Source organism: Cebus imitator, unplaced genomic scaffold (assembly GCF_001604975.1).
Source record: "Cebus imitator isolate Cc_AM_T3 unplaced genomic scaffold, Cebus_imitator-1.0 Scaffold408, whole genome shotgun sequence".
NCBI lineage: Eukaryota > Metazoa > Chordata > Mammalia > Primates > Cebidae > Cebus > Cebus imitator.
This window is the reverse complement of record NW_016107723.1, coordinates 2,568,931-2,591,187: the sequence shown is the minus strand read 5'-3', so window position 1 is coordinate 2,591,187 and position 22,257 is coordinate 2,568,931. Positions and strand designations below refer to the sequence as shown.

The window sequence follows — 22,257 nt, the reverse complement described above, 5'->3', positions numbered from 1 at the left end:
TTCATAGGTTGTCTTGTAAACCGAAGCATATTTAAATCTACTTATGCATCATTTACTGTATGGACTACCTCAGAATTGTTGTAAGATCCAATGATAACTGTTAAAATTTTCTTGAAAACACTGAAAAGTACTTGTAAAGTCAAATAAATCAAATACTCTTCTTATTTAGTACACTTCATTGGCACAAAATAGTTTTAATAGTATCAAAGATTATTCTCTTATATTTTAGAGCAAATTGGTAGCCGTTTGCCAAGTGTGGCTATTTAAATTTTAAAATAAATTAAAATTTTATTCACTCAGTCATAGGAGCTGCACTTTTAGTATTTAATAGCCATATGTAGCCAGTGGCTACAGTAATGGACTGTGCACATATGGAAAGTTTTCATTATCACAGAATGTTCTTCAGGAAAATACTGTTTTAGAAGACTGTGTCTTGGCCGGGCGCGGTGGCTCATGCCTGTAATCCCAGCACTTTGGGAGGCCAAGGCGGGTGGATCATGAGGTCAAGAGATCAAGACCATCCTGGTCAACATGGTGAAACCCCGTCTCTACTAAAAATACAAAAAATTAGCTGGGCATGGTGGCATGTGCCTGTAATCCCAGCTACTCAGGAGGCTAAGGCAGAAGAATTGCCTGAACACAGGAGGCGGAGGTTGCGGTGAGCCGGGATCGCGCCATTGCACTCCAGCCTGGGCAACAAGAGCGAAATTCCAACTCAAAAAAAAAAAAAAAAAAAAAAAAAAGACTGTGTCTTTTGATTAATGAGATTGACTTTAGCTTGTTAAAAAATAGCTCATTTGTCTTTTCAAGATTAACTGAATTTATTAGGGTGTGTAGGTGTGTTTTACATATGGGTTTTAGTTATTTGAATATGTCATAAGATATTTTTACTTGTTAATATATAGGCTCAACACAGATAAGAGCTGGGAAACGTAAACGGCTTCATTTGTTTGACAAAAAACATAAAGATCTGGAACTTGGAATTCGTATCAAGGATTTATTTGCTGGCCTTTGGGTAAAGTAAAACAAGCCAACTAAGTTGACCTGTGTAATTTTCTAATAGTGAACTTACGAAAATACCCGTAAAGGGTTTAATCTAAATCTGGGTGAAACTTTTGAGGTCTTTGAACTAACTTATTCACTTTACAGATGATAAAAAATAGGACTGACCTTGCTAATAACTTGACTAGTGTCAGCGATTGGCACCAGGTACTTTCCTTCTATTTCTCTTAGTTTTATATTATTTTATGTTTACTTTTTCTCTGCAGAAAGAAATCAAGCATTTAATGGGATGACATGTATGAATCAACATTATCTTTTTATTATGTTTAAGTGACCCAGAAGAGAACTCTAGAAGTTGAAAAATAGTCCCACAAACATAATATTTTGTGGAAAATATTTCAATATTAAATGAAGAAAATCTTTGTTTTTCTAACTGAAACAAGGTCTATAATACAGATATTATGGAGTTTAAAAACACCAACTTTTAAATAATGATTTGACTTTCCATTTGTTTTCTCTTCTGCTATTCATAACTTCATCTTTTCTGTTGTTTGCAGAATTGTATTTCTCATATATAAATTGTATCAAGTCATTTCTCAGATTACTTGGTAGATGAATTTCATACTTTTTAATAGGACTTTCAAGATCCTTCACAGTAGCATTGACTAAATTTTCCTATCCCATTTCCTTAGACATTTATTCCTCTCTCCCCCACATTCCAGCCACTTGGTCTTTCCTGACACATTAGGTAATTTTTATAGTCCTGTAATTTAGTAGAATGCTAATCCCTCTATTTAAAATGTCCTTCTCTCTCTTCTCTATTATATATAAAAAAAAAAAACATTTCTCAAATCTTACCTTATATTCCCAGGAAAAATGAGTTTCTCCCTCCTTAATACTTTGATAGACCTTTGTTATAATGTTTTGTGTATATATATATATATATATATATATATACACACACTTTTGTTATACTGGTTTAATACTAAAACAAATGTGTATGTTGTATAAAATCCAAAATTTATTTACTTGTTTCTATTCTGTGTTTTTCTTTCAATCAGATCATAAACCAATCATCCCAATTGGTTACATTTAATTCAGATTTTTATTTAATTTTTTATCAAATTATTACATGTACATATATTGTAACAATGCAGAAGCCAGTTAGTTATAATCTCTTTCATATTGGTAAAAATTAATACACAATTATTAAAAACACTTCAGAAAATTTAAACATGAATGTTTTAAAGGCTTTTTTTTAAGTTTAATACCAGAAAAGAAAAGAAAAAGGGCCAATTCCAATGCTTCTCTCTTGGAAATGGAGCATTTTATTATTATTGCTAGACAGGATGTAAAATAATATAATGCCTAGCAACAATCTTAGACTTCTGACTAACATCTATTTGAGTAGATACCTAGAAGATATCTTATTTCTTCTTAAAGTTTATCAGAAGGTGGAACTTTTCGAATTGCAGAGCAAGAAACATGGAAAATCCTTACCTCCAAGAGGTGGTGGTAAACTGGCAGAATTGTCAACAACTATTTTGAAAGTCTGGAAAATAAGTAAAGGCATACAATAAATTGAAAGCATTTATTCAAGAGTTATTGAACATTGGCTAGAAGAGTAGGCTCTGTGACATTTAAATTTGGGACTGTATCCACTGTCTTTTCTTCCCTTCCTGTCCTCTATGTCTTGGTAACAGAGAAGGCTATTTTCTTTGATCTAGAAAATAAGAAAACTAAAAAGCAGTAGTATGAGAATTTTAATTTGCTAAAGGCCAATTGTCTTCCTGCCATTTGAGGTGTTTGCTCTAATTTGGAGCTCCTTGGAAAAGTCCTGGGACAGCAATTACAATATTAGTGGCAAATCTTTGGAAAAGGCCAACATCACAGCTACCAAAGGCAGCAATACTGGTTAGGGTAAACAGTAAACCAGCTGAAAATGTAAAAGATATATATGGCCAATGATATTGGGCTTTGAAAGCTCTAATACATTCTTGGGGATCTGTTCACATGCTCAGGAGAAGTCAGAGATGGCCCCAGTTATCTGCTGGTTCTTGGCTGACCACAAGTCCCTACATAAACAGAAAGTGGAAGTCAAAGCAGATTGTAAACTGCCTGAAGTTTGAATATGTGATCCAATCCATGTACGGTCCCCTCAGCAAAAAGTGGAAGCCCTACTGACCCAAGATATTTAAGTAAAACCCCAGCCCAATTATTGGGTGGACATCAAGGTGTACTGACCCTAGGGTGACTCATGGGAAGCCAGGCTTAAAAATGAAGAAAATAATTGAAAGTAGAGCATAGACTTCAGTGGCTGCACACTCTCAGGGAGACATAATTTATTTAATTAGTCCTGAAAAGCAGTAAGCAAAAGACAGAAAACAGCAACAACGCAACTCCTGAGGGTGGGGAAATCAGAATCCAGAAAACCTACAACATATTATTTAAAGTGTCCAGTTTTCAATAAAACCTCAGGAAAAATGCAAAGGAAGAAGAAAATGTGACCCATATAATGAAAAAGTCAGTACAAACTATCTTGAAAAAGTCAGTACAAACTATCTCTGAGGTGGCTCAGATGTTGGATATAGTAAACAAAAATTTCATGTAAACTATTATAAATATGTTCAAAAGAATTTTTAAAATGTTTGTTTTTTTTCTTTTTCTTTTTTTTGAGACAGGGTCTCACGCTGTCACCCAGGCTGGAATGCAGCAGCACGATCACGGCTCACTGCAGCCTCAGTCTTCCTCAGCCACCTGAGTAGCTGGGACTGTAGGTGCACATCACAATACCCAGCTAATTTTTAAATTTTATGTAGAGAAATCTCACTATTGTTGCCCAGGCTGGTCTTGAACTTGGCTTATGTGAGATAGCTCTGATTTTAGATTAGGGAAAGAATTGTACAAAAAATTAGGGGAAACTATGTAACCAAAGTTTACTTTTATCTTGAAAAAGAGTGGAAAGTTGACTAGAAAATACGAAAACTAAAAAAGCGTAGTAAGAGAAGCTTAATTTGCTAAAGGCCAATTGTCTTTCTCTATTAATTCTATGGTTCTACCGCTCCTCATATGACACTTGGTTTGGATCATTTTCTTGAAATCCAATGGCTGTTTAGAAACTCCTGACATAAGGACTACTAGAAAATCATTTCAACAAAGAAATCATATATCACCATCATTATAAGACTTATTGACTAGGAGCTTGTTTAAATATACTTCTCCTGAGTATCTAGCACAGATCTTAAAAAATAGTCTTTTCTTGTAATGAATTTTTATTAAAGTGAGACAGAGAAGTAGCTATTTTTAGAATGGATTACCATGTTTTGCTGATCATTATTTTTTTTAAAACATTTTTTATAAAAAGGAAAGAGTTTATGAAAATATCAGTAATTTTAATAATTTTAAAGTAGATAAAATACATGCAAGTAAAATAAAATTTAAAAGGCTAAAACAAAGACAAAACATTTAACATTTTAATGAAGTTACAGTATCCACGAGGTTACAAGTTATAAATATAAAAGTAGTTAGAATTAGACTTTAAGATCAGAAAGTAGAACAGAGGATAAAAACAAAAACTATCCCTCTGTAGATGTAAGAATGAAACAGATTAGAAACATTTAGAAAAGAATAAAAACACAAAGTTTGGAGGTTAGGGAAGAACATGGAAAAGAAAAAAGCAAAAAAATGCTGGAGGGAATTTGGTAAGGAGTAAGATTTTACAGAGGAAAAGCTCACTCTAAATGTGTGGAATAAAGAGCTCAACCCTTTTATCATTTTTCTTCATCGCACCTGTCAGTTTTCTGCCTTATCAGAGGAGCTACGTATTTGCAAACTAGGACTCAGATGAACAAGGAAGTGTCAATGAATATTATGATATAAAAAATCTTGTGAACTGTGAAAAACAAAATGAATGTGAGGTATTATTGCTGTGTGACTGTTAATTGTCGACAAAAAAATAAAGGAAGCCGGTGTCCAAATTATTTAGTCATCTTCCTTTTGGTAGTTAAAATAATGAATTTCCTTTGAAAGCAAGTAAATTGCTATTATAGAAGAATCAATGTAAATCTTATTTAAATAACATGATTTTCAAAACTATATTAGAGAGTTCCAAGATGTCTGATTAGAAGCAGCTAGTGTGTGCTGCTGTCGTGGAGAGGAGATAGAGTGGCGAGTAAACACCTACCTTATCAACTGGCTTGTCCAGGAGGACATGTTGGGATTCATCAAGGAAGCAGCATGGCCCATGGAAAAGAGGGAAGAGTGAGACAGGACAGCTGCCCACCTGGGATTGGCGTAGAGCCATAGTAGGCTCCTCATTGAAGGGAAACAGCAAGTAAGTGAGAGCCTCCAAGGTCCCACATTTTTGTCACAACACTTTGCAACCCTGGACACAGGAATTCCCCAAACTGCTCCATCCGGGGCCTCCAGACTGATATGAAGAGCTGCATGGAGCCTGAGCAGAGCTGCTGTTCAGGTACATGCCAAATCCCAGGGGCACTGGACTCTTGAACACCCTATGCCAGCAGCTGTGTTTCTGCCAACAAAGGAGGCCAGGCTCTCTCACATGCCCTCAGAATAGGGACCATATCCACAGTGCTGTTGAGCAGATGGACTGAGGGCCTTGCCTCCACTATACCTCGCCAGACAAAGCCTGCTGAGGTGGGATGCTAGCACAGCCAGCCCATCCCTGCCTGAGCTCTCGGGCTGATAGCAGCTCTGTATATTCCTGGGATGTGGCTCCTGGAGGTAACAGACAGCCTGCCATTTTTGCCACTCTGCTACTCTCAGGCTTGATAGGGAGCAATGAGCTTAAGGACTATTGCGGGCCTCCTGCACAGTGCAGCTTCCTTACATAAAAGCCACCACACTGTTCTCCATATGGAATCCTGCCATTGTGACTCCTCATTGGGCAGGGCCTCTCTTCCTGGGTCACCAGCACAGTCACCCTGCCCCAACCTGAAGCCTTCAGTTGATGATGGCTCTGCACTTCTCTGGGGAGGAAAATCAGAGACACCTCAGCCCCTCTGCCCTTGCTGCTACAGTAGTACTACAGTTACTACTCTTGGGCTAGGAAGAGACAAAGGGCCTGAGGGCTTTACTCACACCTCCAGCATGCTATGGCCACCCTGTGGAGGAACAGGCCAGTCTTTCTTGACTGTGTGACCCCTGCTCACTACCAGGCAGGGTACCTTGGCTTGGACCAGCAACACAGCTGCTTCACCCTGGCTAATCATACCAATTGGCAGCTGCTCTGTGTTTCTCTGGAGAGGAGCCCCAAGAGATAAGTGAAAGGCTGTCTGCCATTGCCACTGCCAAAGTCCTTGCCCCTAGCACCCCCAAGCCATGTAGGGAAGAAAAATCATGAGCTTGCCCCGGGGCTATGGTGCACAGCCTGGAAATGCCAAGCTGAGGTCTGCAGCCAACAGTAGTGGGAAAGAAGCTCACACTCTCAGATCACTGAGAGAGAGCATGGCTGCAAATGCAAGGAAATACAGAGGAGCTGCATGGCTGAGCAAGAGCCCACCTACTGGCCATGATGCTTAAGTGCCATTTACTGGATTGCAGCCCAAACTTCAACACCAAAAATACTTGGCTAATGTACCCCACTACAAAACCAAGCACAGAAATTCTGTCACAAAGATGCTGCACAAAGCCTCGGCTCTCTGAAAACATCCAGAAATGAAATCAACTGACTCTAGTCAAATTATACCATGGTTAAAGGAACATCAGCCCACACACATGAAAAGCCAGAATGTCCTTTTACTTCCAAACAACCTCAGTAGCTCCCCAGCAATGCTTATTCACCAGAATGAAAAGGCTGAAATGACAGAATTCAGAATCTGGATGGAAATGAAGATCTTAGATATTCAGAAGCTGAAACATATCCCAAAGAGTATAAGGAATCCAGTAAAATTATGGAATAGATGAAAGATGAAGTAGCCATTTTAAGAAAGAATCAAATCTAGCTGATATAGCTGAAAAACTCACTGCGAGAATTTCATAACATAATTAGGAGTATTAACCGTCAAGGAGAGAATCTCAGATCTTGATGATCAGTAGTTGGAATTAACTCAGACAAAAGTAAAAAAGAATTTTACAAAATAAATAAAACCTTCAAGAAACATGAGATTGTGTTAATAGACCAAATCTGTGACTCACTGACATCCCTGAAAGACAGGGAGAGAGAGTAAGCAACTTGGGAAACATATTTGAGGATATTGTCCACAAAATTTTCCCAGTCTCACTAGAGGTCAATATACAAATTATGAAATTCAGAGTACCCTTGTGAGATATTATACAAGATGACTATCCCCAAGAGACATAGTCATCAGATCCTCCAAGGTCAATGCAAAATAAAAAATACTTAAGGCAGCTAGAGTGATGGGAAAGGTCACCTAGAAAGAGAACCCCATCAGGCTAACAGTAGACCTGTCAGCAGAAACTCTACAACCAGAAGAGACTGAGGGCCTATATTCAGCATTTTTAAAGAAAAGAAATTAGAACCAATAATTCATATCCAACCAAACAAAGCTTCATAAGCCAAAGAGAAATAAAATCCCTTTTAGATAAGCAAATGCTAAGGAAATTTCTTACCACTCGGCCTGCCTCATAAGAAATTCCTAAGGGGCTGCTAAACATGGAAATGAAACACCATTACTGACCACCACAAAAACACCTTCAAGTACATAGACTATTGACACTATAAAGCAAATACACAATCCAGTCTACATAACAAACAGCTAACTACACAATGATAGGCTCAAATCCACACATGTGAACATTAACCTTGAACAGAAATGGATTATAGTTCCCACTTAAAAGGCACAGACTGTCAAGATGGATAATGAAACAAGTACTTTGGGAGGGTGATGTGGGCGAATCATGAGGTCAGGAGTTCGAGACCAGCCTGGCCAACATGATGAAACCCCATCTCTACTAAAAATACAAAAAATTAGCTGGGTATAGAGGTGGGTGCCTGTAATCCCAGCTACTTGGGAGGCTGAGGCAGGAGAATAGCTTGAACTCAAGAGGTGGAAGTTGCAGTGAGCCTAGATCATGCCACTGCATTCTACCCCAGGGAACAGAGTGAGACTCTGTCTCAAAAAAAGAAAAGAAAACAAACAAAACTTTCAGCAAACTAGGCATCGAAGGTCCATACCTCAAAATAGTAAGAGTCATCTATGACAAACCCATAACCAACATCATACTGAATGAACAAAGTCTGGAAATATTTCCCCTGGAAAACTGGAACAAGACAAGGATGCCCTCTCTCACCATTCCTATTCAACATAGCATTGAAAGTTCTGGCCAGAGCAATCAGACAAGAGAAAGAAATAAAAGGCATATAAATAGGAAGAGAGAAAGTCAAACTGTTTTTCTTTTCTTAAAATTATACTTTAAGTTCTGGGGTACATGTGCAGATAGTGCAGGTTTGTTACATAGGTATACGCGTGCCATGGTGGTGCTTTGCTGCATCCATCACCCCATCATCTACATTGGGCGTTTCTCCTAATGCTATCCCTCCCCAATTTCCCCACCCCCTGCTATTCCTCCCCTAGCTCCCCACTTCCCAGACCCCAGTGTGTGATGTTCCCCTCACTGTGTTAGTGTGTTCTCATTGCTCAACACCCACTTATGAGTGAGAACATGTGGTGCTTGCAAACTGTTTTTCTTTATAGACAATATAATCCTATACCTAGAAAGCCCCATAGTATCTTCCCAGTGGCTCCTAGATTTCATGAACAACTTCAGCAAAGTTTCAGGATACAAAATCAATGTACAGAAATCAGTAGCATTTCTCTACACCAATAATGTCAAAGCTGAGAGCCAAATCAAGAATGCAATCCTATTCACAATAGCCACACAAAGACTAAAATACCCAGGAATACAATTAACAAGGATGTTGAAAGAACTGTATAAGGAGAACTACAAAACACAGCTGAAAGAAATCAAAGACAACATGAACAAATGGAAAAATATTCCATAATCATGAATAGGAAGATTCAATATAGTTAAAAATGGCCATTCGGCCCAAAGCTATTTACAGATTTAATGCTATTCCAAATGAACAACCAGTGAGATTTTTCACAGGATTAGTACAAAAGGAAAAAAACAAAAAAAAACCAAAAACCATTCTAGAATTCATTTGGAACATCATCAACAACAAAAACCCTGAAGAGCCAAAGGAATACTAAGCAAAAAGAGCAAAGCTGGAGGTATGAACTACCTAACTTCAGACTATACTACAAGTCTCCTAAAACAGCATGGTATTGGTACATAAACAAACACATAGACCAATGTAACAGAGTATAGAACACAGAAATAAAGGTGCACACCTACAACAATTTGATCTTCAAAAAAAAGCTGACAAAAACAAGCAATAGGCAAATGACTCCCTATTCAATAAATGATGCTGAGATAACTGGGTAGCCGTAGGTAGAATTGAGACTAGACCCCTACTTTTCACCATATACAACTCAAGTTGGATTAAAGATTTAAATGTAAAATCTAAAGTATAAAAACCATAGAAGAAAATCAGGAAATAACATTCTGGATATTGGCCCAGGCAAAGACATGATGGAGACTCTGAAAGCAATCATGACAAAAACAGAAATTGACAAGTGGGACTTAAACTAAAGCATTCTGCACAGTCAAAGAAACTATCAACAGAGTATACAGAAAACCTACAGAATAGGATACAATATTTGCAAACTATACATATGACAAAGATCCAATATCCACAATCTGTAAAGAACTCAAATCGGCAAGCAAAACAACCCCACCATAAAATGGGCAAAGGACATAGACAATTTTCAAAATAAAACATACATGTGGCCAACAAGCATATGAAAAATGTTTGATATTACATTGTTAGGGAAAATCAAATCAGAACCACAATGAGATACCATTGCACACTAGCAATAATGGCTATTTTAAAAAGTGAAAAAATAGCAGATGCTAGTGTGGTTGCAGAGAAAAGGAACTCTTAAAGCATCGCTGGTGGGAATATAAATTAGTTTATTGTGGAATGCAGTGTGGCAATTCCTCAAAGAAGTTAAAACAGAACTATTTGATCCAACAATCCCATATATGGATGTAAACCCAAAGGAATATAAATTGTTCTATCATAAAGACACATGCATGCATATGTTCATAACAGCACTATTCACAATAGCAAAAACATGGAATCCATGTAGATGTTCACTAATGGTGAAATGGATAAGGAAAATGTAGTATATATGCATCATGGAATACTATGCTACTATACAAAAATGAGATTTTAGTCTTCACGGTAACATGGAGGGAGCTGGAGGCCATTATCTTAAGCAAATTGATGCAAAAACAGAAAATCAAATACCTTATATTGTTACTTATTACTGGGAGCTAAACATTGAGTACACATGGACACAAAGAAGTGAACAATAGCCACTGGGGTATATTTGACGGTAGGGGGTTGAGAGGTGGGTGAGCATTGAAAAACTACCTATTGAGTATTATTCTGATTATCTGGATGACAAAATTTTCTAAAACCACACCCTCACAACACGCGATTTACCCATGTAACAAACTTTAAATAAAAGTTAAAAAATAAAATCAAAGAAAACAAAATTATAGTTATCACTTGTGTTTAAGTCAGAACATTTTATAGTAGTTTTAGTCTCTGAATCATCTCCTAGGCATGACTCTAAATAAACTGATTTTTCTGAAAGCAGAGGAGGTGAAATGCCAACAGAGTTAGCAAAAAAAAATATTTTAATTTGCAATTAGCAGCATTTCCTAGAGGAGATATTTTATTCTGATGGACAGATTTGATGAAGAGAGCCATTACTTACTTTCTATGGCAAATTATGGCTATTTAACATAAAGAATCAAGATCAGGGCAAATAAGTTAAATTAAAAAGTAAAACACTTACAAAGTGCAAAGCGGTTTATTGGTCTCTTTAACTTATGTTTTCCTCCTTTTTGTCTCTAGGGAAATGTCTTTTACTGGCAGGATCAGTGTCCTCTGCCACGCAAACTTGACTAGGGTAGGGAGTAAATCAGTGCTTGAAAGATAAAATTCTAGAAAAAGTTGGGACACTGTATGTCCCACCTTCAATGAACCCTGGTTAAAACTCTACAAACTCTTTCCTCTCTGCAACATTCCTCGGTCTTTATTTCCTCCTCATAGTTTGTTTCTGACTTCTATTAGAGGACTATCCTGAACTTAAAAATACTTTTCTGCAGCCTTTATACCTTATACTTTATATATTTGCTGATCCTACTCTTATTTCAGACTCTTACTAAGTAAGAACATGCAGGAGTGCCTAGCCTAATTGGAAAGCAATCCTAGAAGAGAATAAATCCCTTCCTGTACGGAAAAAAAACCTTGGTTGTAGACAAATTCTGTGATTAACAAGGGCTACCTAATAGCCACAGTACTGTGAGATATGAATGGTAGAAAAGAACTATCTGCTACTGAATAGCACTATTTTGACTTCTCTCTTTGTATATCAGCATCTGTCAGAATTGAGCCTGAGTTTACTGCATAAAACTCTTTGTATATTTATTTGTATATCTCTCTGGCTTTCACTTTTGTCTCCCATATTTATAGTTAAGAAAAGATATAGACCTTTTAAAATGCAGGAAAACCTGGGCATTTTATTGGAAAGGAATCTATGATATTCTTAATATTTGCTATTCTCACAGTACCTTTCAAAATACAGTGGCCAGAAATATTTCCTTGTGTATTGGTTACCATGCTCTGTATAATGTAGTCCAAATGTTTTAGCCAAAACTATTATAGTATTTGGCATCAGCACTTTAGCTCAAGGAAGCAATTTTTAGATTTCCCCTAAACCTGGGAAATGTCCTAATTTGAGAAAAATGTCCAGTAAGAACACCTTGTTGAAGAGTGACTAATCTAGTCAATTCCTTTTTGGGAGGAAAGCATAAATAATAGGAAGAGTGGGAAACTCAAAACACCACAACTTTGATAAACTGACATAGCAAAAATAAAAGTATAAAGGCTATTAAGAAGGAGAAGTAAGTGTGAAAAAAATAGTCATTAGCTAAAATAGACCTAGATGAATATACAATGAGAAGAAGTAAGTTAAATATCTGGGCCTTTGAAGCACTTAAGACTTACTGTGAATGATGTACTTTATGCATGCTGAATTGTTTAGCTATTGAGAAAGTGTATTAGTTTTCTTACTTTCATGTGTAACCTTATGATAAATTGCATCAGTGGAATTAAGAATGTATGTTCCTTTTAAATCTGAAAGAGCTTAAACATGAAAATTATCTAGTGCAGTGATTCTGTGTGATTTCCAGACCAGCAACAGCAGCATCATGTGTGAATTTATTAGATATGCAAATTCTCAGGCACCACTCCAGACTCCAGATTCAGAAATCTGAGTGGGAGCTGCGATCTGTGTTTTATACCATGCAGATAATTCAAGGCACGCTAAAATTTGCAGACAACAATTTTCATAATCAAGTGCAATCATTTAATTTTATAAATTAAGAAATTAATGTGTATTTTTACTGGACACTTGCTATGTGCCAATAGATGAGTATTTTTTCCCAAAAACAAAAATATATGTTACACACACACACACACACACACACCCCAGTGGCTTGAGGATAAGAGCATAAGAATGCATGTTGTATTTGACTCTAAATCCAGAAATCTGCCTACTGTAATGTAATACTTCCCAAAAATGAGATACAGAGAAACTGTGATTTGCTTATTTATGCTCCAAAATCATGCAGACTGATATTTTCATATAAAATCATAAAATATAAACTCTTATTATGGTTAAGTGTGCTTACTATTCAGTTCTCAATAATTATTTTAAAATAAAAGAATATATAACATTTGTGGACTAGAAAAACCTATGAATAAAGCTGTAATTCTCTAATTGATCAATATTTGAATGTACTACATTAAATAAATAGAAAATTAAAGTAAAATAAAAAAACTGTAGAATAAACATAATCATCTATATTTAAAATTAGATAATAAAGTAAAAAGAAAGTATAATCATCAAACTGTAATTCAGAAATTTATTAAACAGATGCTATAAAACTTCATGAAAAAATTAAAATTTTATGCAACATTATTAAAGATGACTGGGATAGATTGAAAGATATGCCATGTTAATGTTTGAAATGACAATCTTCATCTAGGTGAGTTTTCTTAAACAATCTATGAATCCAATGCAATATAATCAATATTGTGGCAAATATTTTATTTTTTAGTCAATGACAAACCGATTAAAAAATTTGTATGGCAGAATAAGGGCATGGATAGCTAAAACAAAGAGCACCGGACCTATTTCATATTAAGACTCACTACAGAAACCACAGTAATAAAAACAGTGTAGCACTTCCATGATATAGATTAATAGATCAATGTAACATAACTGAGAATTCAGCAACAGACTAAATATTGTACATGGGAACTTGCTATGTGATAAAAGAGGCACTGTAAAGTTCAGTAGATGTGATAGCCAATTTGGCTTTTTGTGAAAAAATGATGATGGATTTCTACCTCATATTATGTACAAAGGTGATTTCCAGGTTAATAAAATGTGATTAGATAAAACAACACAGTTAATGTTAAAAATGAAATAAATAGCTTTGTGACATAGAGGTGGGAAAATGTTAAACAAGATTGCAATAGTATTAAATGTGAATTCAAACTTTATGGATTAGATGTATCAAGTCAAGGATTTGTGTTCTATGAAAGAAACTGTAGACCCCATTAATAGATGGGTTTCAGATATCTAAATCCAAGTGATTAATATTTAGAATAAACAATGAATTTTTAGAAAATCTACCCCCAAATTTCAGGAAACCTAGTAAAGATAGAACGAGCCAGTTCATGCACTCAAAAAGAATCCCAAATAGCTAAGAATGATGGAAAGAAAGCCTCAGTTAGATTGGAAATTAGAGAAATAGGAAATAAAGCATTGTGGTACTACTTTATACTGGTCACCATGGCAACATTTTGAAAGCCAGCTAATAATATCAAGTGTGTGTGATTATGTGAGGTATTGTAGTTATCTACTGCTACATAATAAACTATCCCATAACTTATGACTTAAAACAATATAAAATATATTTTGCTCATGAAAATGCAGTTTGGACAGGGCTTATTCCTCTCAACTATACTTGGGGTCAACTAGAGTAGTGGTAATCAACGTTTTTGGCACTAGGGGTCAGTTTCATGGAAGAAATATATTCCCAGGTGGGGGCACTGGTTTTAAGATGATTCAAGCTCATGGCATTTATTGTGCACTTTATTTCTATTATTATTACATACTCACCATAACGTAGAATCAGTGGGAGCCCTGAGCTTGTTTTCCTGCAACTAGACTATCCCATCTGGGGGTGATGGGAGACAGTGACAGATCAAGAGGTGCTAAATTCTCACAGGGATTGTGCAACCTAGATCCCTCATTTGTGCAATTCACAATAGGGTTTGTGCTCCTTTGAGAATTTAATGCTGCTGCTGATCTAACAGGAGGCAAAGCACAGTTTGGATCCCTTACCTGCTACTCACCTCCAGCTGGATGGCTTGGTTCCTAACAGGCCATGAACTGAGCTCCTGTTGTTTCTACAGAGGCTGGGGGATCCTTGAGCTAGAGTGATCAAAGTCTGGAGAATGGAACCATCTGAAGGCTTGTTTGCTCAAATGTTTGTTTTTGATACTGTTTGCTAGAATACCACACATATCCTTTGCATCTGTCCTGGTCTTTTTTACAACATGGTAACTGAGTCCCAAGGCAAGAGTTCTCAGAGTGTGAAAAATCCCAGCAGAAGCCATATTTTCATTTTGCGATCCATCCTCAGAAGTCATAGCATTATTTGTTTCATTGAGACAGTTAGAAGGCCTTTCCAAGTTTAATGAATTTTTATGGGAAAATGACATAGTTCTGCATGGGCGTGCTAAACCAGAAATATTTCTTTGATAAATTTTAGAAAGTACAAGCTAAATGAAGAAAATGGAGCACTGCCATCATTGTGCTGGTGTAGTCATTGTAGAGTAACCTGATACATTCTGAAGAACAATCTAGAGAAATAGTGGAATAAAGTATGCTAAATCCCTATCCCCTAGGAATTTCTTTCTAGGATATGTACTTCTTAGAGACACTCTTATCATTGGACCTTAAGGTACATACACAGGGATATTTAATGCAGCCTAGTTTGTGATAGTAGGCATTTTAAGGCAAGACAAGTATTAAATCCTATGGGAATGAATAAATATGGCAGAATCACACTTCGTAAAATTAGATAGCACTCAAAGCTGAACTAGTTGAAATTTGCAGAATATGATTACACCTAACAGGGGAAGTTTAGGGCCAGAAAAAAAATTTAAAGTAATTAAAAATATGCAAACATAAAATAGCACTAAATATATTTTCAGTGAGATATGGATAACCAAGGAAATACAGTAACTAATTTGAAAGTTTAATATTTTACTATGTTGTTAATTACTCTGTATAGTATAATAGATAATGATAAACCATCACATCTTAATAAGCCTTCTAAATAAGTTTGACAAGTTTGCTAAAATGCAAAATTTAAATAACTTCATTCTTTATATGGATGGGCTTTGAGGAGTAAAATATAAATATTTTCTGCAGTCCTCTTTTTTCTTGAATATTGCTTAAATTTTATTTGTTTTGTGATTTAGTTGAATAAGAAACACTTGCTTAAAAAAAAAGTAGGCGGCTGGGCGTGGTGGCTCAAGCCTGTAATCCCAGCACTGTGGGAGGCCGAGGCAGGTGGATCACGAGGTCAAGAGATCGAGACCATCCTGGTCAACATGGTGAAACCCCGTCTCTACTAAAAATACAAAAAATTAGCTGGGCATGGTGGTGCGTGCCTGTAATCCCAGTGACTCAGGAGGCTGGGGCAGGAGAATTGCCTGAACCAAGGAGGCGGAGGTTGCGGTGAGCCGAGACCACACTATTGCACTCCAGCCTGGGTAACAAGAGTGAAACTCCGTCTAAAAAAAAAATAAATAAAATAAATAAGTAGGCAAGCCAAAGTAAAGAGAAACTCTAGATATCTGGTTAGTGACATCAATTTTTCTCTAATCTGTCCAACAAACTTCCAAGCTCATAAATAAAAATTATAAGTGGTATGAAGAGCAAATCAAAATTGCAATTGTCAAACCTATTTGTCTTTTATAGAATTTGTATATTGTTGCATAATATATTGCTGTTTGGATCTCTACATATCATTTATCTATATATCTATGTATCTATCTATCAATCTATCAATCATCTTTTCAGTTTAGACTGGGAATGGTAATTTTTATAGACAGATCATTAGCATTTGATTCTATCTATTCCTCTTTATCTAATAAAATAATTGATATATAAAATTTTTATTTCAGATTCTGATGAAGAATCCAGTGCTTATATGCCTAGCTCTATCGAAAGCGTCAGAATCTTTGGTTATGATGGGAGCTTCTGAATTTTTGCCTAAATATTTAGAAAATCAGTTTATATTAACACCCACTATGGCAACTGCACTTGCAGGTAGATTTACTTTTATATTGTACCATTTCAAAAATTTTGCACAGTCTTATTGTATGTACTTATGATATACTTGAAATAATATAAGGAATTATATACCTAGATATGATTTATGCAAATTTTACAAATATGAGCACTTTGACATCATTGTGTCAATATTTTTAACATATAAATGCTTGTAAAAACTTCTGTACTTCTCCTTTATCCTATTTCTCTTCATTCTTTTTCACAGGTAATCACTCTTCTGAAGTCAGAGTAAATCATTCCCATGCATGTTTGTACGACTTTACTGCTTATGTGCTTGTCTATACACATCTATTTCTAAAATTTATGTATCATTTTATACATACTCTTCTACCACTTGCTTTTTCATCAAAAATTGTGTTCTTTAGATTTATGTTTATCTATATCTATTTAATGCATTTTAGTTTGCTATTTTATTTTATGATTCTATTTTATGAATATACCATTGTTCATTTATCATCCAATTAATGGATATGTTGTTGACTCCCACTTTTTCACTCATCTAATGCAGTAATGAATAGGCTTGTTGATATCTCTTTGTGTACATTTGTAAGAGTTGATCTAAGTTTAGACATTGAAGGAAAATTGCTATTGTGCACATTTTCTATTTTATGAGATATTGAAAATTGGCTTTCCAAAAGAGGTTGCAAATTGAATTAAATGTTTTAAAGTTTTAGTGGGAAAGTTATAAATGTATTAATTTATTTTAGGGTATAAAACGTCAAGGATACATGTAGTAACTTTTAGGGTAACCAATAAAATAGTAGTAAGAGAATATATTAATATGAAAAAAACTTTAATTATAAAAGAAAGGACAGAGTAGAGGATCCAAGATGGCTGAATAGGAACAGTTTCAGAGTGCAGTTCCCAGCAAGAACAATGCGGAGGGTGAGTGCTCAACGCATTTCCAAGCAAATTTTCACTGCCCACAGACCAGGAGATTTCTGGACCGAAAAGCACGAGTTTTCAGCATGGCTGGTGCTGTGGGTTGTTGCACAGAAACTCACACAAATCTGGGCAGCCATTTCAACTGGCGCCTGGAATGCATGGGAGACAGAGCACAGCACTTGAGCTCCTATAAGGGACAGACTATCTCCTCAAGCAGCTCCCTGACCACCATATACCCAAAGAGACACTTCATAAAGGAGAACTCAGGCTGACATCTGATGGGTATGCTTCTGGGGTGAAGATAACAGATGAAGAAACTGGTAGCAACCCTTACTGTTCTGCAGCCTCCGTGGGTGATCCCCAGGCAAGCAGGGTCTGGAGTGGACCTCCAGCAGTCTTGCAGCAGAGGGACCTGACTGTTAGAAGGAAAACTAATGAACAGAAAGAAATAGCTTCAACATCAACAAAAAGGACATCCACTCAGAGATCCCATCCAAAAATAACCAACTACAAAGACCACAGGTAGATGAAGCCATGAAGATGGGAAGAAACCAGTACAAAAAGTATGAAAACACCAAAAACCAGAATACCTCTCCTCCTCCAAAGGATCACAACTCCTCACCAGCTAGGGATCAAAGATGGATGAAGAATGAATCTGATGAATTGACAGAAGCAGGCTTCAGAAGGTGGGTAATAACAAACTTCTCAGAGCTAAAAGAACATATGCTAAGCCAATACAAAGAAACTAAGATCTAGAAAAAAGGTTAGATGAGATGCTAACTAGAATAAACAGTTTAGAGAAGAATATAAATGACTTGATGGAGCTGAAAAACACAGCACGAGAACTTCATGAAGTATACACAAGTTTCAGTAGCCGAATCAACCAAGCAGAAGAAAGGATATCAGAGATTGAAGATCAACTCAATGAAATAAAATGAGAAGGCAAGAATAGAGAAAAAAGAGTGAAGAGAAATGAACAAAGACTCCAAGAAATATGAAATTATGTGAAAAGACCTAATCTATGTTTGATAGGTATACCTGAATGTGATGGAGAGAATGAATCCAACATGGAAAACACGCTTCAGGATATTATACAGGAGAACTTCCACAACCTAACAAGGCAGGCTGCCATTCAAGTCCAGGAAATACAGAGAAAACACCACAAAGATATTCCTCAAGGAGAGCAACCCCAAGGCACATAATCATCAGGGTTGAAATGAAGGAAAAAATGTTAAGGGCAGCCAGAGAGAAAGATCAGGTTACCCACAAAGGGAAGCCCATTAGACTCACAGCAAATCTCTCAGCAGAAACCCTACAAGCCAGAAGAGAGTGGGGGCCAATATTCAACATCCTTAAAGTAAAGAACTTTCAACCTAGAATTTCATATCCAGCCAAACTAAGCTTCATAAGTGAAGGAGAAATAAAATCCTTTACAGACAAGTAATTGCTGAGAGATTTCATCACCACCAGGCCTGCCTTACAAGAGATTCTGAAAGAAGCACTAAACAAGGAAAGGAACAACCAGTATCAGCCACGCCAAAAATGGACCAAATGGTAAAGACCATTGACACAATGAAGAAAATGCATCAACTAATGGGCAAAACATCAGCTAGCATCAAAATGGCAGGATCAAATTCACACATAACAATATTAACCCTAAATGTAAATGGACTAAATGCCCCAATCAAAAGACACAGACTGGCAAATTAGATAAAAAATCAAGACCCATCATTGTGCTGTATTCAGGAAACCCATCTCATGTGCAAGGATTCACAAAGGCTCAAAATAAAGGGATGGAGGAAGATTTATCAAGCAAATGGAGAGGAAAAAAAAAAGCAGGAGTTGCAATCCTAGTCTCTGATAAAATGGACTTTAAACCAACAAAGATCAAAAGACACAAAGAAGGACATTACATAATGGTAAAAGGATCAATGCATCAAGAAGAGCTAATGATCCTAAATATATACACACCCAATACTGGAGCACCTAGGTACATAAAGCAAGTTCTTAATGATCTACAAAGAGACTTAGATTCCCACACAGTAATAGTGGGAGACTTTAACACTCCACTGTCAATATTAGACAGATCAACAAGACAGAAAATTAACAAGGATATCCAAGACTTGAACTCAGATCTGGACCAAGCGGACCTAATAGACATCTACAGAAATCTCCACCCCAAATCAACAGAATATACCTTCTTCTCAGCACCACATTGCACCTACTCTAAAACTGAGCACATAATTGGAAGTAAATCACTCCTCAGAAAATGCAAAAGAACGGAAATCATAAGAAACAGTCTCTCAGACCACAGGGCAATCAAATTAGAACTCAGAATTCAGAAACTAACTCAGAACTGCACAACTTCATGGAAACTGAATAACCTGCTCCTGAATGTCGACTGGCTAAACAATGAAATGAAGGCAGAAATAAAGATGTTCTTTGAAACCAAGGAGAATGAAGACACAACATACCAGAATCTCTGGGACACATTCAAAGCAGTGTTTGGAGGGAAATTTATAACAATAAAATGTCCACCAGAGAAGCAAGGAAATATCTAAAATCAACATCCTACTGTCAAAATTGAAAGAGCTAGAGGAGCAACATCGAAAATCTCAAAAGCTAGCAGAAGACAAGAAATAACTAACATCAGAGCAGAACTGAAGGAGATAGAGACACAAATAACCCTTCAAAAAATCAATAAATCCTAGAGCTGGTTTTTTGAAAAGGTCAACAAAATAGACAGAATGCTAACCAGATTAATAAAAAAAGAAAAGGGAGAAGAATCAAATAGATGCAACAAAAAATGAAAAAGGAGATATTACCACTAATTCCAAAGAAATACAAACTACCATCAGAGATTACTACAAACAACTGTATGCACATAAACCAGTAAACCTGGAAAAAATGGATAAATTCCTGGACACTTGCACTCTCCCAAGCCTAAACCAGGGAGAAGTTGAAACCTTGAACAGACCGATAACAAGGGCTGAATTTGAGTCAACAATCAATAGCCTACCAACCAAAAAAAGCCCAGGTCCAGATGGGTTCACAGCTGAATTCTACCAGACGTACAAAGAGGAGCTGGTACTATTCCTTCTGAAACTATTCCAAACAACACAAAAAGAGGGAATCCTTCCCAAATCGTTCTATGAGACCAACATCATCCTGATACCAAAACCCATGAGACTCAACAAAAAAAGAAAACTTCAAGCCAATATCCATGATGAACAACAATGCAAAAATCTTCAATAAAATACTGGCAAAATGATTGCAACAGCACATCAAGAAGCTTATCCATCACGATCAAGTAGGCTTCATCCTGGGGAGGCAAGGCTGGTTCAACATATGTAAGCCTATAAACGTAATCTACCACATAAACAGAACCAAAGGCAAAAACCACATGATTGTATCAATAGATGCAGAGAATCCCTTTGACAAAATTCAACAGCCCTTTATGCTAAAACTCTCAATCAACTAGGTATCAAAGGAACATATCTCAAAATAATAAAAGCTATTTATGACAGACGTACAGCCAATATTATACTGAATGGGCAAAAACTAGAAGCATTCTTTTTGAAATCTGGCACTAGACAAGGATGTCCTCTCTCACCACTCCTATTCAGTATAGTATTGTAAGTTCTAGCCAGAGCAATTAGGCAAGAAAATAAAAAATAAAGGGTATTCAATTAGGAAAGGAGGAAGTCAAAATGTCTCTATTTGCAGATGACATGATTGTGTATTTAGAAGACCCTATCCTCTCAGTCCAAAATCTCCTTAAACTAATAAGAAACTTCAGCAGTCTCAGGATACAAAATCAGTGTGCAAAAAACACAAGCATTTCTAGACACCAATAACAGACTTAAAGAGAGCCAAATCATGAGCGAACTGCCATTCACAATTGCTACAAAGAGAATAAAATATATAGGAATACAACTAACAAAGGTTGTAAAGAACCTTCTCAAGGAGAACTACAAACCACTGCTCAAGGAAATAAGGGAGAACACAAACAGATGGAGAAACATTCCATGCTCATGGTTAGGAAGAATCAATATTATGAAAATGGCCATACTGCCCAAAGTAATTTATAGATTCAATGCTATCTGCATCAAGCTACCAATGACCTCCTTCATAGAACATAAAAAAACCACCTTACGCTTCATATGGAACCAAAAGAGAGCCCACATAGCCAAGACAATCCTAAGCAAAAAGAACAAAGCCGGAGGCATCACATTACCTGATTTCAAACTATAGTACAAGGCTACAGTAATCAAAACATCACAGTGCTGGTACCAAAAGAGAGATATAGACCAATGGAACAGAACAGAGGCCTTGGAGGCAATGCCACACATCTACAACAATCTGATCTTTGACCAACCTGACAAAACAAGCAATGGGGAAAGGATTCCCTGTTTAATAAATGGTGTTGGGAAAACTGGCTAGCAGTGTGCAGAAACTGGAAACTGGACCCCTTCCTGGCACCTTACACTAAAATTAACTCTAGATGGATTAAAGACTTAATTTAAACATAAGACCTAACACCATAAAGACCCCAGAAGAAAGCCTAGGCAAAACCATTCAGGACATAGGCATAGGCAAGGACTTCATGACTAAAACGCCAAAAGCATTGGCAACAAAAGCCAAAATAAACAAATGGGACCTAATTAAACTCCAGAGCTGTACAGCAAAAGAAACAATCATTAGAGTGAACTGGCAACCAACAGAATGGGAAAAAGTTTTGCAATCTACCCATCTGACAAAGGGCTAATAGCCACAATCTACAAAGAACTAGAACAGATTTACCAGAAAA

The 22,257-nt window shown here is 36.4% G+C and overlaps 1 protein-coding gene across 1 annotated transcript in view; it reads left to right on the top strand.

The window, feature by feature from the left end:
* SLCO6A1 (solute carrier organic anion transporter family member 6A1) overlaps positions 1-22,257 on the top strand; it is a 124,073-nt gene that overhangs the window by 32,463 nt on the left and 69,353 nt on the right. Inside the window, exons 7-8 of the mRNA XM_017509158.2 lie at positions 906-1,015; positions 16,394-16,538. Coding sequence (XP_017364647.1) covers positions 906-1,015; positions 16,394-16,538 — 255 coding nt within the window. The remainder of the gene's footprint in view (positions 1-905; positions 1,016-16,393; positions 16,539-22,257) is intronic.